Source organism: Engraulis encrasicolus, chromosome 2 (genome assembly GCF_034702125.1).
Source record: "Engraulis encrasicolus isolate BLACKSEA-1 chromosome 2, IST_EnEncr_1.0, whole genome shotgun sequence".
NCBI classification, from domain to species: Eukaryota; Metazoa; Chordata; class Actinopteri; order Clupeiformes; family Engraulidae; genus Engraulis; species Engraulis encrasicolus.
The window spans coordinates 50,442,205-50,457,204 of record NC_085858.1 but is presented as its reverse complement, the minus strand read 5'-3'; the positions used below and the strand labels follow the sequence as shown (position 1 = coordinate 50,457,204).

General features: G+C 44.2%; 1 protein-coding gene across 1 annotated transcript in view; it reads right to left on the bottom strand.

The window, feature by feature from the left end:
* LOC134440328 (glutamate receptor ionotropic, delta-1-like) overlaps positions 1-15,000 on the bottom strand; it is a 447,219-nt gene that overhangs the window by 180,539 nt on the left and 251,680 nt on the right. Inside the window, exon 4 of the mRNA XM_063190363.1 lies at positions 2,407-2,612. Coding sequence (XP_063046433.1) covers positions 2,407-2,612 — 206 coding nt within the window. The remainder of the gene's footprint in view (positions 1-2,406; positions 2,613-15,000) is intronic.

Sequence of the window (15,000 nt, the reverse complement as noted above, 5' to 3'; positions counted from 1 at the left end):
GTTCCATATTTGTACGAGCCTGTGAGCGTGTGTGTGTGTGTGTGTGTGTGTGTGTGTGTGTGTGTGTGTGTGTGTGTGTGTGTGTGTGTGTGTGCTGTGTGTGTGTGTGTGTGTGTGTGTGTGTGTGTGTGTGTGTGTGTGTGTGTGTGTGTGTGTGTGTGTGTGTGTGTGTGTGTGTACGGTATGTGCATGACAGAGCAATTGACTGCAGTCATGTTTATGTATGTGTTTGTAACCCATGTTTGAAAGGGTGTGACTGAGCATGTCTGGTCTGTGTTAGCGTGTGTGTGTGTGTGTGTGTGTGTGTGTGTGTGTGTGTGTGTGTGTGTGTGTGTGTGTGTGTGTGTGTGTGTGTGTGTGTGTGTGTGTGTGTGTGTGTGTGTGTGTGTGTGTGTGTGTGTGTGTGTGTGTGTGTGTGTGTGTGTGTGTGTGTGTGTACATACAGTATGTGTGCATCCGTGTGTGTGTGTGTGTGTGTGTGTGTGTGTGTGTGTGTGTGTGTGTGTGTGTGTGTGTGTGTGTGTGTGTGTGTGTGTGTATGTATGTGTGTGTGTGTGAGAGAAAGAGAGTGAGAGAGAAAACAGAGTGAGATGTAGCATTACTGGGGAAAACAGGCGGAACATCTCTTTACAAAAGACCTTCAGTCTCGGTGGCTGGCTGTCTGCTTGCCGAAGACTAGCCGTCAGGGGTAACGAGAAAAACAAGAGCATGAGACAGCAACATCAGTCTCCCACGGGCAAGGCAGCGCCACAGCTAACAGGCAACTCAGAGGAGGGCAGAGAGAGAGAGAGAGAGATAAAGATAGAGAAGACGGAGAGAGACAGAGAGAGACAGACAGAAAGAGAAAGACAGAAATACAGACAGAGAACGAAAGACAGAAACACAGAAAGAACAGAAGGAGAAAGAAAGAGCAAGAAAAATGAGAACACTGTGTATGTGTTCTTGAGGAGGTGTGGCCTTGATGGGCAACAGAGCAGGCGGTGTGGACAAGGATGTGAGGAAGACGAGAGAAGAGCAGAGGTCGAGGCCATAGCCCTTTCACTCCCTTGCTCTCATCACAGCATGAGTTCCATACAAAACCAGCCTCCGCTTACACAAAATATCTCTCTCTCTCTCTCTCTCTCTCTCTCTCTCTCTCTCTCTCTCTCTCTCTCTCTCTCTCTCTCTCTCTCTCCTCTTCTCTCCCCCCCTCTCTCCCTCCCTCCCTCCCTCTCTCGCTCTCTCTCTCTCTCTCTCTCTCTCTCTCTCTCTCTCTCTCTCTCTCTCTCTCTCTCTCTCTCTCTCTCTCTCACACACACACACACTCTCGCTCTCTCTTTCTGAGAATGTGTCTTTTGTCCACTCTCATTCTCCTCCCTAGATTGCCTTCTATTCTGTCACACGCAGTTTCCTTAACCGAGTGTAACAACAAAAACTTTTGTCCTCACACAGACTTTGAAAAAGTTCAAAAGGTGAGACTTCCACTTGATATATTCCATACACAGACAAACCAAAGACATGAATCTAACGCTACACATATAGACCATGTGCATGCAGTCCTTCACAGAGACATACAGTACACATTTGCATAATTACGGAAGTTAAATAGTCTATAGAATTTTTTCCATGGCGTTCATATAATACTGTATCTTTACCATCAAAAGCATTTACAATAGAGAGAGCAAACATGGAGAAGAGAAGAGAAGAGAAGAGAAAAGAAGAGAAGAGAAGAGAAGAGAAGAGAAGAGAAGAGAAGAGAAGAGAAGAGAAGAGAAGAGAAGAGAAGAGAAGAGAAGAGAAGAGAAGAGAAGAGAAGAGAGAGATGAGCGAGAGACACTACCCAAAATGTGTAGCCTTAGCACTTCATGATGCGGTCTCTTGAGCAGCTAACACCTTTGCAGTGCAATCACTTTCATTGTTGAATGTCCACAGTGAACAGAAGAGCAAGATGCATTTTGATTGGCTGATCAACTGCAGCAGCGGCAGCATTCAATGAGGATTTCTATTCAAAACGGAAAAGAAAGGCGGGAGGTGTAAGAATTCACGACAGAAAACGGTGTGTGTGTGTGTGTGTGTGTGTGCGCGTGCGCGTGTGCGTGTGTGTGTGTGTGTGTGTGTGTGTGTGTGTGTGTGTGTGTGTGGGTGTGTGTGTGTGTGTGTGTGTGTGCGCGCGTGTGCGTGCGTGCGCGTGTGCGTGCGTGTGCGTGTGTGTGTGTGTGTGTGTGTGTGTGTGTGTGTCACCATTAGCAGTGCTGATGCATTTAACAGCAGAACGCTGTTATGCGTATTTATGGATGTGTGTATGTTCATGATAGAGAGAGATAGAGAGAGATAGAGACAGAGAAAGAGTGAGAAAGCAAGACGAAGAAAGAGTGAGATATTGGTGGACTACGAGAGGACTGGGAGAAGGGATTCCATGTATCTGACCTGCTGGATGAAGACCTGTGCTCCTCGAGGACTGAGCAGCAGGATGGCCCGCCTCAGAGTGTCCCGGTAGCGGTTCAGCTCCTCGGTCCGCATGCTGGTGAAGAGCGTGGAGAAGACGCTGCTGATGTTGCGGTCCACCCTCTGCAGAGACACATCCATACCCAGCCGGGACATGTGGTCCAGGAAGCCCTGAAGGCCACGAATATCTACACAAGAACAAACAGAATACAAAATATATGAAGATATATATTAATCCTTGTAAGGTGTTTGTCTTTTTGCTACATAGAAGGTGTTTGGGTCATTTTGACCCGAGTAAACTCAGTCCAAGCTCTCGGATTGAGCCACTAGTGCTCTTCTCACGCAAGGTTGCAGCTTTGATGCACAACTGGAGGACTGAACAGTTTCTGAACTGCTTTTTGCACATAATTCAACCTCTGACTTGTTTACCCAATGTGGTTTGTGTGCTGAATAGGCTACAGAAGCCTTACAGGATACGCAAGACTTACATTTGTGCTAGCTTGCACAACATTATGCTTGGTGTTTCTGGTCAATATGTTGCACAATATAGGCTAAAGCAAATGTAATTATTCAGATCAGTTCATCTGTTCTTAACTCAGGCAATTTTTCTCAAACAAAAAAACTGAAAACGGGTCAAAAAGACCCAAACGCCTTACAAGTGTTAACAAAATATAAAGCATTAACAATGACTATGACCGTGATGATTGCTACTTGAGCATTCCATGAACATATTATGTTAAGTCACGATTGCCATAGTCAGCCAATGAATGTTATCAGACATCTGGTCCAAATAGCCCTGAAGGCGACAGATATCTACAAATAAATACAAATACAAACAACAACATAAGACATGAACAAAAACTGAAACCAAGATGATTATTGTTGACCATTCCATGTACTGTGCATGTACACCTAGGCCTTGGAAGGCACAGCTGTCATAGTCAGCTAGTAAGAGGTACCAGACATCTGGTCCAAGAAGCCCACATAAAGCTGCATCATATTTTCACACAAAGAACAGAAGAAAACATAAGCATGAGCAACACCTGGAGCCATGACCATTGACATGACCAATCCATGATATAGGTGTTTCAAGTCATATTTGCCATAGTCAGCCAAGAAAAATATCATCTGGAATTGGGAGCCCTGCAAGCCATGTACCGTATGTTTTCATGACAAATAGAAAAAATATATGAAGGTTGAACAAAATACTGGAACCATGACAATTGGTAGTTGACCGATTCATGCATATCTTTGAAGCCACAGTTGGAACAGACGGCCAGTGAGAGTTATCAGGCACCTGGTCTAGCGAGTCTATGTTTACACGGGAAGTAAATAAATAAGGCATGACGGAAACCTGGAACCATGACAATTGCTACTTTGCCATTCCTTGATACATATCAAGACACAGTTGCCACAGCCAGCCAATGAAAGTTATCAGACATCTAGTCCAGGAAGCCTCTGTCTATATAAGAGGTGCACGGTACGTCTTGAAAATTTTATGGTTCCTTTTTTTTTCTTGTTTTATGTAAAGTACATAAAACAAGAATGAAAAATAGGGGCCAGGACATGTTCCATACATATCTTTCACCTTGTCTTAAACATTGTATGTTTACGTTGCCTTAAAAAAATTCAGTTTTTGAGTTGAGTTAAGTGCTGTCAAGGGAAAAGTTGCATCCAACTGAATGTGCGTACGTGCATGTGTACAAGTGTGCGTACATGCATGTGTACAAGTGTGCGTGCGTGCGTGCGTGCGTGCGTGCATGCGTGCGTGCGTGCGTGCGAGCTGTGTGCGAGCTGTGTGCGAGCTGTGTGCGTGCGTGCTGTGTGCGTGCTGTGTGCGTGCATGCATGTGTGAGTGTATTGGTGTTAACATTTGAATTTATGTATGTTTCTGTTTTCCTGTACCTTTGAACTTCATAAGCAAAGGTAATATATGTGCATATCGTCTCCATTTATGTGCATGTTCATCCATATTTCAACTTGACTATGCCTATGTATGTATGTATGCATGTGTGTATGCATTTGGATATACTTCCTCGGTCCTCTGCCCCAGAGCTTCTGCCTATGGGCAATACATGTATATAGAGTCCCTGAGTAGGAGCTCCTGGGCATGTGCATCTGAACTTATATCTGTGTGTAAAACACAAAGAAGACTTGTTCCTTCTAAGAGTGCTTAGGGCAAAGTACTTTAGGCTTGGTAGCTTCTTCCAAAGATGATTTCAGCTGAAGCCATATGGGATGATGCCTGCGTGTGAGTGCATGTGTGTGTGTGTGTGTGCGCGTGCGTGCGTGTGTGTGTTTCATCATCACATGTCTTTCTGTCTTCATGGTACACTCATCTATTCTCGGTCTAAGGCAGTAAATGTCAGTTGCTCATTATACATGTTCATAATTCAATTCTATAATTCAATATGAAGAGAAAGTCTGTCCATGTGCAGCCGTCTTCTATGACTGTATGCCAGTCTGAGTTTATTTGCCTCCTGTTGAAGTATAAACAGATAAATGTAGGCATCTGAGTCTTTGTATAATCTCTTGTTAAAATATACTTAATTCTGACCTCCCTTGTTGGCCATGCACACACTCAAGCGCGCACACACACACACACACGCATGCATGCATGCACACACACACGCACGCACGCACGCACGCACGCACGCACGCACACGCACACGCACACGCACACGCACACGCACACGCACACGCACACACACACACATATCTAATTGGCCTGCCATTAATTAAACAACCAAAGCCCATATGTCCAATCATTCTGGTGTCAGACCTCTTTCAACAAAATCTGTGCTGTCGCCCAAAACCGTGGATGTTGCAGCAGTAAAAGCCTTGAGCTGCCTTCAACAAAAATGTGCCTTTTAAATCCATACGATGCTCTCTGCACAAACCAGCAGAACGCTGGACTTATTTTTTTGGCTGACACCTCATGTCTATGCATTCATATTTCATCGAGGAATGCCAGTAATTGTGCGGTAGAAGCGCCTCTATACGGCAGGGAAATGACTGCAGAGAGAGGCGAGGGAGGCGTCATGGAGAGTTCTGCCTCTTATCATGTAGCCTAACTCCCTTCTGAAGCAAGTGATAAATGGCACGCTCCCATAATGCTGCAGACTGAAAAGAAACAAGCCAAGTACATGGTAGATAACAAAATACATTGCAGATTACACGATAATTGAGGCACAGTACATGCCCCACTTTCCCGTTTAAAAAACACTGCAAAGCATGATAGAAATCTACATATAATAACATCAAATCCAAATCAAAACCTTAAACATGATAATAACCGAAACATATGCTCCACATCTTTGCCAGTTAATGTGCACTCTTGTTGGCAAAACACAAATGAATCCCAATTGATGTTGACTCTAAACCCCTGCAGTTCAACTCAGCAAACTGTTGCAAAGGCCTACACAGTAACTTCTGCAGTGCTCATTTAACACTTAGAGAGTTGATTTGGCATCATTTGGACTTAAATGAACTCTTTAAGTGTTGAATTAACACCACACCATTTGCTGTGTAGGCTAACACCATCAAAGACACAGGGCTTTCTCCTAAGGCATGTATGGCTTGCATTATGCAAAGCTGTGCGCATACTTCCACAGAGGACAAATCCACTCTCTCTGCTCTAACAAGTTCACTCAGGGAGGGTTTTGGGGTGTTCTTCAGTATACAGTATGTCCTTTACTTACAAGTCCAGTCACTGACACTGATTTAAATTCATCTAATGATATAGCTGCGAGATAGAGGGCAGAATCCTGCAGTCCCGGTGCACTGAGCAGGGCAGCAAACTAAGCCCAACTTCAGTGCCTCCAGATGGCATGTAAAATCGTCCACCCTCCCCCCCCTTTTGCTGCAGTACAGGCTTTCACAGGAGCCCAAAGGGGAGAAGAGAAACTGATGTGATGATAAAATTAGATACATGTTTGTGTTTTCTTTTCTTTCTGTTCTACCTCAAATGCCTTCACTTCAACTATACATAACTTCATCGAAAGTGAGGATTTTTTTCTGGGCATGCGTGACTATTTTCCTCCTATGCAATATATTTTAACGGCATACTCCAATGATTCCCTGTCTTGTTTCTGTTGGGGCAGCATGTAATAAAAGTATAAAAGGATAATTGAAGGAAATGCACACTGCCCACCATCAGTTAATGTGGTAAAATTAAGACCCATCGATATAAAACGGTTTGGCTGACATTTTGTTCTCTACTACCCTGCCAACTAAGACATAAACTTGTAAAGCCAGGCTGGAACACCCGGGGCTAGTCAGCTGGCACGCTACTTCTGAGGGATTTCTCTACAATGCTATGCATAATTGTACACTTTGGTTAGGAAATGGTGGTACTAGGACACTTTTTTGATTGTACTGTATAGTTGATGCACGTGTTGCGCTTTAAAAGGACGCAAATCTTGTGGATTGTGCCATTTAAACACATGTTAACACGTCTTAAAATAAATTAAATCACCTGTATCGCCACTACCCCTTTTTGGTTCTTGCTGCCTCTATCCTTTTTGTTCTGCCTTCTTTTATTCTTCCCCTCTCTTCTCCGCCCTCTCCAGCTCCCCGCTCCAAATCACAGCTGATTCCCTTAAGTGAGGATGGAGGCCACAGTGAGCCAGAAAGAAGGTTGGCAGGAGCTGCTTGTGGGTAGACAACTTGGACACCCACTTGGGTACACATTTCCCCCCCCCCCTTTCTTTTCTGTTTTTCTTTTCTTTTCTTTCACTCTTTCTCTTTTCTTTCTCTTGGTCTCTCTCTCACTCTCTCTCTCTCTCTCTCTCTCTCTCTCTCTCTCTCTCTCTCTCACTCTCTCTCTCTCTCTAACACACACACACACACATACACTGTTCTCTTTCAGTGTTCTCTTCTCTATTCTGGTCTGCTTTGAGTGCCTTTCTAATTATTTCAGCGGTATTTGATGAGTGAGTGGTGTGCATCCGTTTGTGTGTGTGTGTGTGTGTGTGTGTGTGTGTGTGTGTGTGTGTGTGTGTGTGTGTGTGTGTGTGTGTGTGTGTGTGTGTGTGTGTGTGTGTGTGTGTGCGTGTTTCTGTGTGTGTGTGCGTGTTTCTGTGTGTGTGTGTGTGTGTGTGTGTGTGTGTGTGTGTGTGTGTGTGTGTGTGTGTGTGTGTGTGTGTGTGTGTGTGTGTGTGTGTGTGTGTGTGTGTGTGTGTGTGTGTGTGTGTGTGTGTGTGCACGCGCCCACGCTGTTACAGTTCAAGTTCTCCTTATTGGATTGTGTCATTATCTTTTTTTTAAACAAGTGACAAAACAAACATCTTATTTTTCTTTGTGCCATAGAGCAAAGAATGTCAAAGACATTCCCCTTAATTACCATAGGGTAAAATAGGCTTCTGCAAGAAATGCCTGGGTTGTTCTATGAAAAACAAGGCCAATGGTATGGAAGACAATCCCTGGGACATCCACCGACGTTATTGATCAGTTCAAGTTCAAGTTCTTGGCTTTTGTCGACCTGAGGCAATCAATTTGAAACAATACAAATGTCAAGCACAAGATCAGACAAGTCTGTGTTCTAGAATGTTGAGAAGCACTGTTTTGTCTCTTTTGGAGGTGGCTTCAGAAATCAGGCAGTTGTTTCAACTGATAAAAAGTTGAGGCAAAATTACTAAATAAGATTTTAAAAATAATTTAAAAAAAAGATCAAACTCCTCTTTTTAATCGATGATCCTAGTTTCCTTGACAACAAGGCAAGAAAGGCAAACAAGCTGTATTATTGAATTAATCATGAAAAATCAGGTAATAATACTCATAGTCTTTTTATATTCTGCTTGACCTGGAGTATGTGAGCAAAATACAAAGCTGGAGCCAGCAAAGCTGTATATATTTCCCATGTGTTCCCTCTTGGACTAGGGAAGTTAAGTGAATGCAGTTTTCAACATGTATCTGTACAGTAGATACAGTGCATGTACAGTATGTGCTTGGTGAATGTGTGGTACGATGCTGGGCACTACCATGTCCCTCATTACAATAAAGTATCTATTCTTCAAAGAAGTCTGGTGTTAAGGAGGGAATAAACACACTCAAAAACACGCATACACACACACTCAAATAAGCAACACACACTCGCACGCACTCATACACGTACGCATGCACGCACACACGCACACACGCACACACAAATAAGTGACACACACTCGCACGCACTCATACACGTACGCATGCACGCACGCACGCACGCACGCATGCACCGCACGCACACACACACACACACACATAAGTGACACACACTCGCACGCACTCATATACGTACGCACGCACCCACGCACGTACACACACACACACACACACACACACACACACACACACACACACACACACACACACACACACACACACACACACACACACACACACACACACACACACACACACACACACACACAGAAACACACACACACACCAGCCTTGACAGATGAGCCCTGTGAGGAGGGGTAATATGCTCAGCTGGATGTCAGCGCTGATGAATGGATATTCATGATTTCAGGGGAGAAATTCATAAACATAATGATGATATATGCACACTACTTCACTACAAGGACTCCCATTAGGCAGGATAAAAGAAATGATAAGCAGTCTATTCATTACAGAGTTATAGGCCTATATACTGTATTAAAATGTGTCTTTAATGTGCCGTGGTCTTCCTCAATTTAACTCACACAAGGGATTGGCTCTTATACAGATTTAAGGGTATACTGCATGTAAATAGACTGCATGTGTTTTTTCCAGGTAGAAAAAGAGCATTGTAAAACGTGCTGTGAATGAAGCTGTTATGTTGTTGAATATTGCATTGATATTTCAACCAATTCAATACACTGACATTCACCGCTAAACTACCACGAGGGAGGAGAGGGTTCTCAAGATGCCGCAAACCAAATGTGTTTCTACGGTAGGCAGAGACGCATTTCTATTCCAGGCACTGAGAGCAACAATATATTGTGTTCTGGGTGAACAATGTGGTCTTAAAAATGAAAACAGCAGGGGGAAACGTAGGTGCAATAGAAAAACAGATTCCAATCATAGCTTTTTTATGGCATTCACAGGTGAATGGTGAGAGAGAGGGAGAGAGAGAGAGAGGGAGGGGGAGAGAGAGAGAGAGAGAGAGAGAGAGAGAGAGAGAGAGAGAGAGAGAGAGAGAGAGAGAGAGAGAGAGAGAGAGAGAGAGAGATAGAGAGAGAGAGGGGGGGGGGGATATCAAATACTGTATGTCTTGTTCCTAGTGGTGCTCATCTTTTGCATAACAACATTCCAATATAAATGCCTCATTTATTATAGCAATAGGGCCATTTTAATTAAAAAATGCAGTGAATCGAAAAGCGAGACAGAAAGAAAGAAAGAGAGAAAGACAATGATAAAAGAGAAAGAAAGAGGTAAAGGGCACCCTCTCATTCTCAATATTGAAATGTAAGTTTGCATCAAAATATGGCTCATAGTATTTCTGCTTTAAACAAATTCCCGCGACACAGAGATCTGACCAGATTTATTCTGGCCATTTGTTTTACAGAACAGTAGTAAGTCACGGGTCTGATGCTATTAGATTTAGCATTTAGCAATTCAGCTATTTCTGTCAGTCACGCTGCAGTATAAGCACTGCCTCAGACCATAACATGACTGCAGCCGCATGCAGAACCCAAGCGCAGCGTAACCTTTTCATGATATTGTATTGTTTTGTGTTATCCGTAAAATGAAATACTGTTTAGCTTGTGAATATATACTGCTTATGAGCTGCATATCTGACATTGGACATGAGCACTGATACAGAGGCGCATTACGGTGGAGACTGAAGTGTCGATCAGGGAACAAATGGAAAATGGCAGCATTATACATTACCAGGGCTGTACTGGGAGAGAAATAGGGCCCGGGCACTCTTGGCTTAAAGTGACCCCTCATAATTAGCAGCACAGAACTGACTCACCAGTGGGACCCGCACCACCGTGGGCCCCTAATTTCAAAAATGTACAACAATAAAAAATATTTTTAAAAAACATTTTTTTTACATTTCTGAAAATAGGGGCCCACAAGGGTGCAAAGCCCACCAGGAAATGCCGGTATGCCAGATGGCCAGTCCAGTCCTGCACATTACAGAGGGTGAAGTGGCTTATACTGTGGCTAGACTATCAGAGAGGCAGAATGACATACTGTAGGTGGATAGACATATAAAATGGAAAATATAAGGATGACATATTGTTTGCATCTGATCTCCACAGATGAAAAGATGAAAAGATCATGGATACAGTATATCAAGATATAATTATCATGACATTAAACACTGTGAAATCAATTATCTAAGATGTCCTTTTTTTTTTTCTTTTTTTTGATTAAAAATATACTTGCTTACAGTAAGTGTTAATTGCCAATATATGAGTGCATGATGACGTGTAATTAAATATTCTCCTCAGTTGTTACAGTGAACTGTCTAGCAGCACAATATACTGTAAAGCACAACATGTGCTGGTAAAATGTGCCCACGGAAATAAAGACATCATCATAGTTTGTCGACCTTGCAAAAAGTAATACATCTACAGTACTGCTTCAAGTCTGCCATTGCAGCTCTTTACAGTAGAGAGAAGAGTCCCCAACAGTATGTTGCCTCTCATGTCCTGTCCCCTGCTCTCTCCTCCAATTGCCTGTCCTCGGTTTTGATTCTCCCCTCCCGTCCCCTCCTCTCCCCTCCACTCACCTTCCCTCTTACCTCTCCTCTCCCCTCCTCCTCTCATCTCCTTCCCTCTCCTCCCATCTCCCATCTCCTCTCCCTCTCCCTCTCCCCTCCCCTCCTTTCCTCTCCTCTCCTCTCCTCCCCTCTCCTCTCCTCTCCTCACACCTCTCCCTCTCCCCTCTCCTCCCCTCCTCTCCTCTCCTCTCCTCTCCTTCCATCTCCTCTCACCTCTCCCTCTCCCTCTCCCCTCCCCTCCTCTCCTCTCCTCTCCTCTCCTCCCCTCTACAGCCTGCCCTCAGCAATCTGTCAGTCCCATCTGCCCTTAGCACAGGAGCAGACATTGGACACACACACACACACACACACACACACACACACACACACACACACACACACACACACACACACACACACACACACACACACACACACACACACACACACACACACACACCGATCAGGAGCCCCGGGTGAGGTGACATGCTTGTGTGTGTCCGTGCGTGCGTCCATGCGTGCGTGCGTGTGTGCGTGCCTGCGTGTTTTTGGACAAGAAAGGCTTAAAAGGCCAGAGCTCTTAAGTGACCCAAAGCCTCGCCAACTAGAGCAAAAAGCTGTGCCCGTCCTATGCATTTATCTTTTTCTCCCTGGGCAGAAATGACAAGAGCAGGGTGGGGGAATCATTTACTTGCTCCCCTCTCTTGCACACAGGCCAAGCAATAAAAAACAAAAATATTGAGGGAAAAAAAACCTTTGAGACCAAATAACAAATGGAAGCCTTGGCAAGCAGTTTCTGTGGTGGAAGAATCCCAAACAGTTCTGGACAGATGTTTGAAAGGGGTTTTTAACATTAATACAGCACAAAGGGTAGTGCCACCCCTTTGGTATTTATTACGTCTGCCAAGGAGGTAATGTTTTCGGTCGCATTTGTCTGCTTGTTTGTTTGTTTGTATGTTTGTTTGTCTGTCAGCAGGATAACTCAAAAACTGATCAACGGATTTGGACGAAACTTTGTGGAGTTGTTGGTAATTAATAACCCCAAGGAACAAGTGATTAAATTGTGGTGGTGATCCGGATCACGAACCGGAACCAGGACCTTTTTGAAAGATTCCTCACCATTGCTGCCCCTAGTGACCACAAATTGAATTGCGGGGCAGGGCAAAACATTCCAGTTCCTAACTCCACAAAAAGAAGGCAGAAAGACTTAAAAGGAAAATAGGGTGTAACATTGTCAAATGTTCTATCAAGCAGCTTCCTTGGCAGAGGTCTGTGCTCTCTGAGTGTTTCTAGCTTGTAATGAGTTAGGGTCTTTTTAGCCATTCCTTACCAATCTGTACACTACAACTCGATTATCCTTTACCCCATATCTTGAGCCCTATCTCACGCCTTTCGTAAAGTCTTCACGAAAAAAATAGATTCATTTTCGTGGTGCATTCACGTTATTGCCCGTTTTCCGTGGTAGGGCAACGAAACGCTGCCTATTCTCTTGAATTGCCCCACTGCTGCTATGGTTATCCAAGCGTCTGCAGGGGCGGGGAGGGGGTGCTGACAGAACACTGCTGATACACTCGGGACTCACTAATTCGACGCCCTTTCGGTACTTACGTCTTATGTCCCCTAAACCTAAACCTAAACCTAACCCTAACCTTAACCCTACTTAACCCTGAACCTAACCCTGAACCTAACCCTAACCCTAACCTTAACCCTAACCTTGACCCTAAATTGCTTGTTTGAAATGTTTGATTACCATGTGACGGTAGGCTACCGAAAGGGCATCAAACTAGTGGGTCGCTAGGCAACAGTCGGGCAATGCAAGTGAATAGGCAGCGTTTCGTTGCCCTACCACGAAAAACGGGCAATAACGTGAATGCACCACGAAAATTAATCTATTTTTTTCGTGAAAACTTCACGAAATGAGTGAGATACGGTTGATATCTTTGTCCTACGTACAAAGACCACGCTCGTTTCAAACACCCATTGTTTTGATGGTAATGTAGACACAAACACAATGTGAACAGGGTGAATTGAGATTCCTCAGACTGGGGGTATGGTGAAAGTAAGTGGGGGTAAAGAAAATGGCAAAGCTGAGGGGTGAGGAGCTATAGGAGATTGTGGGTATTGCTACAAGTCAGTAAAGACTCTTGGGGACGCTGATTAAGAGTAGGGGGAGGGGTGTTGGGGGACACATTTAATCATTTGCCCTTGAGCCAACACTGCCAATTGTGATGTGACATCCCAAATTTGGCAGGGTGAATGAAAATAAAGCAAGCATGCAAAGTAGTAAATTAACAACTCTCTCTCTCTCTCTCTCCCTCTCTCTCTCTCTCTATCCTCTCTCTCTCGCTCAACATTGCATTCCGTCACTTGCCAAAATCATAAGGCTCTTCCTCTGTATGAAAAGTGTGAGGAGGAGTGAGGTGAGAGAAATAAGTGTGAGCCCCCATGAGAAGATTTAGAAGCTCAGAGAAGTATTTGTGGTGAACAGGATTGTGGTCTATGGTCGCATGGTGACCCATAGACTCTTACAGTAAAAATGGCTTCTAGACTTTCCTGCCAACATGACTGCTGGGCTGTGATGCACAAGGTCTATTTCAGGCCTGCTTAAAGGTGTCATTTCCAGGTTCAGGTCGAGAAATCCAACCGTATCTCACGCCTTTCGTGAAGTATTCACGAAAAAAATAACTTCAATTTTCGTGGTGCATTCACGTTATTGCCCGTTTTTCGTGGTTGGGCAACGAAACGCTTGCCTGGTTAACACCAGACCTAATCACAAGTGTCTTTCAGATCGAAACGATTGTGTAGAACTAAAGGCAGTATGGGAGTTCCCAGGCTAACGAAACGCTGCCTATCCATTTGAATTGCCCGACTGCTGCGTAGCAACCCACTAGTTTGACGCCCTTTCGGTACCGTCACCAAACATTTCAAACAAGCAATTTAGGGTTAGGGTTAAGGTTAGGGTTAAGGTTAGGGTTAGGGTTAAGTAGGGTTAGGGTTAGGGTTAGGGTTAGGTTTAGGTTTAGGTTCAGGTTAGGTTTAGGTTTAGGGTCGTATGACATAAGGCGTAAGTACCGAAAGGGCGTCGAATTAGTGAGTCCCGAGTGTATCAGCAGTGTTCTGTCAGCACCCCCTCCCCGCCCCTGCAGACGCTTGGATAACCATAGCAGCAGTCGGGCAATTCAAATGAATAGGCAGCGTTTCGTTGTCCAACCACGAAAAACGGGCAATAACGTGAATGCACCACGAAAATGAACGTCATTTTTTTCGTGAATACTTCACGAAATGATGTGAGATAGGGCTCAGAAATCCCTGCCACAGTTTCCTTCCAACACAGGAGACTTCACTGACTAACTGGTCTACCTCTCTTGAGTGCTCTTTGGTTTACCATCAGATGATTCAGAGCCGGTGGATCAAGTTTGTGGCAGGGTTTTTTTACTTTCTGAACACAGAATTGACACCTCTATGTGGCGGTCTTACATAGTGCCATTAACACAAAGATACAAAAAGCACACATCCACATCCCCACAAGACTTTTATAAGTGCTCAAATGAAAAAAACAAAACAAAGAGAGATAAAAAAAAAGAGTTGCACAACTTTTGCCTCATGCTGATTACCTCTCATTTCAACACCCTTTGATGGGCAGACAGACTTTCAAACGGAAATCAAACCCCCTTTCATGAGTCCGTGGGCATTGGGCTGATGTCACTCTGTCATCTGACAGAAATGTTCCCCAAGTGTTCATTAAGGTAAGTGTTATGGCTGTGAACCTGCGTTTGCGCACAAAGATAACAGCCATTGGATCACTCCCCTCACTGTGATTACACAGTCAACGGGGGTGACTCTATCATTCCTTTGGTGTCTCTCTCTCTCTCTCTCTCTCTCTCTCTTTTCTTTCCTTT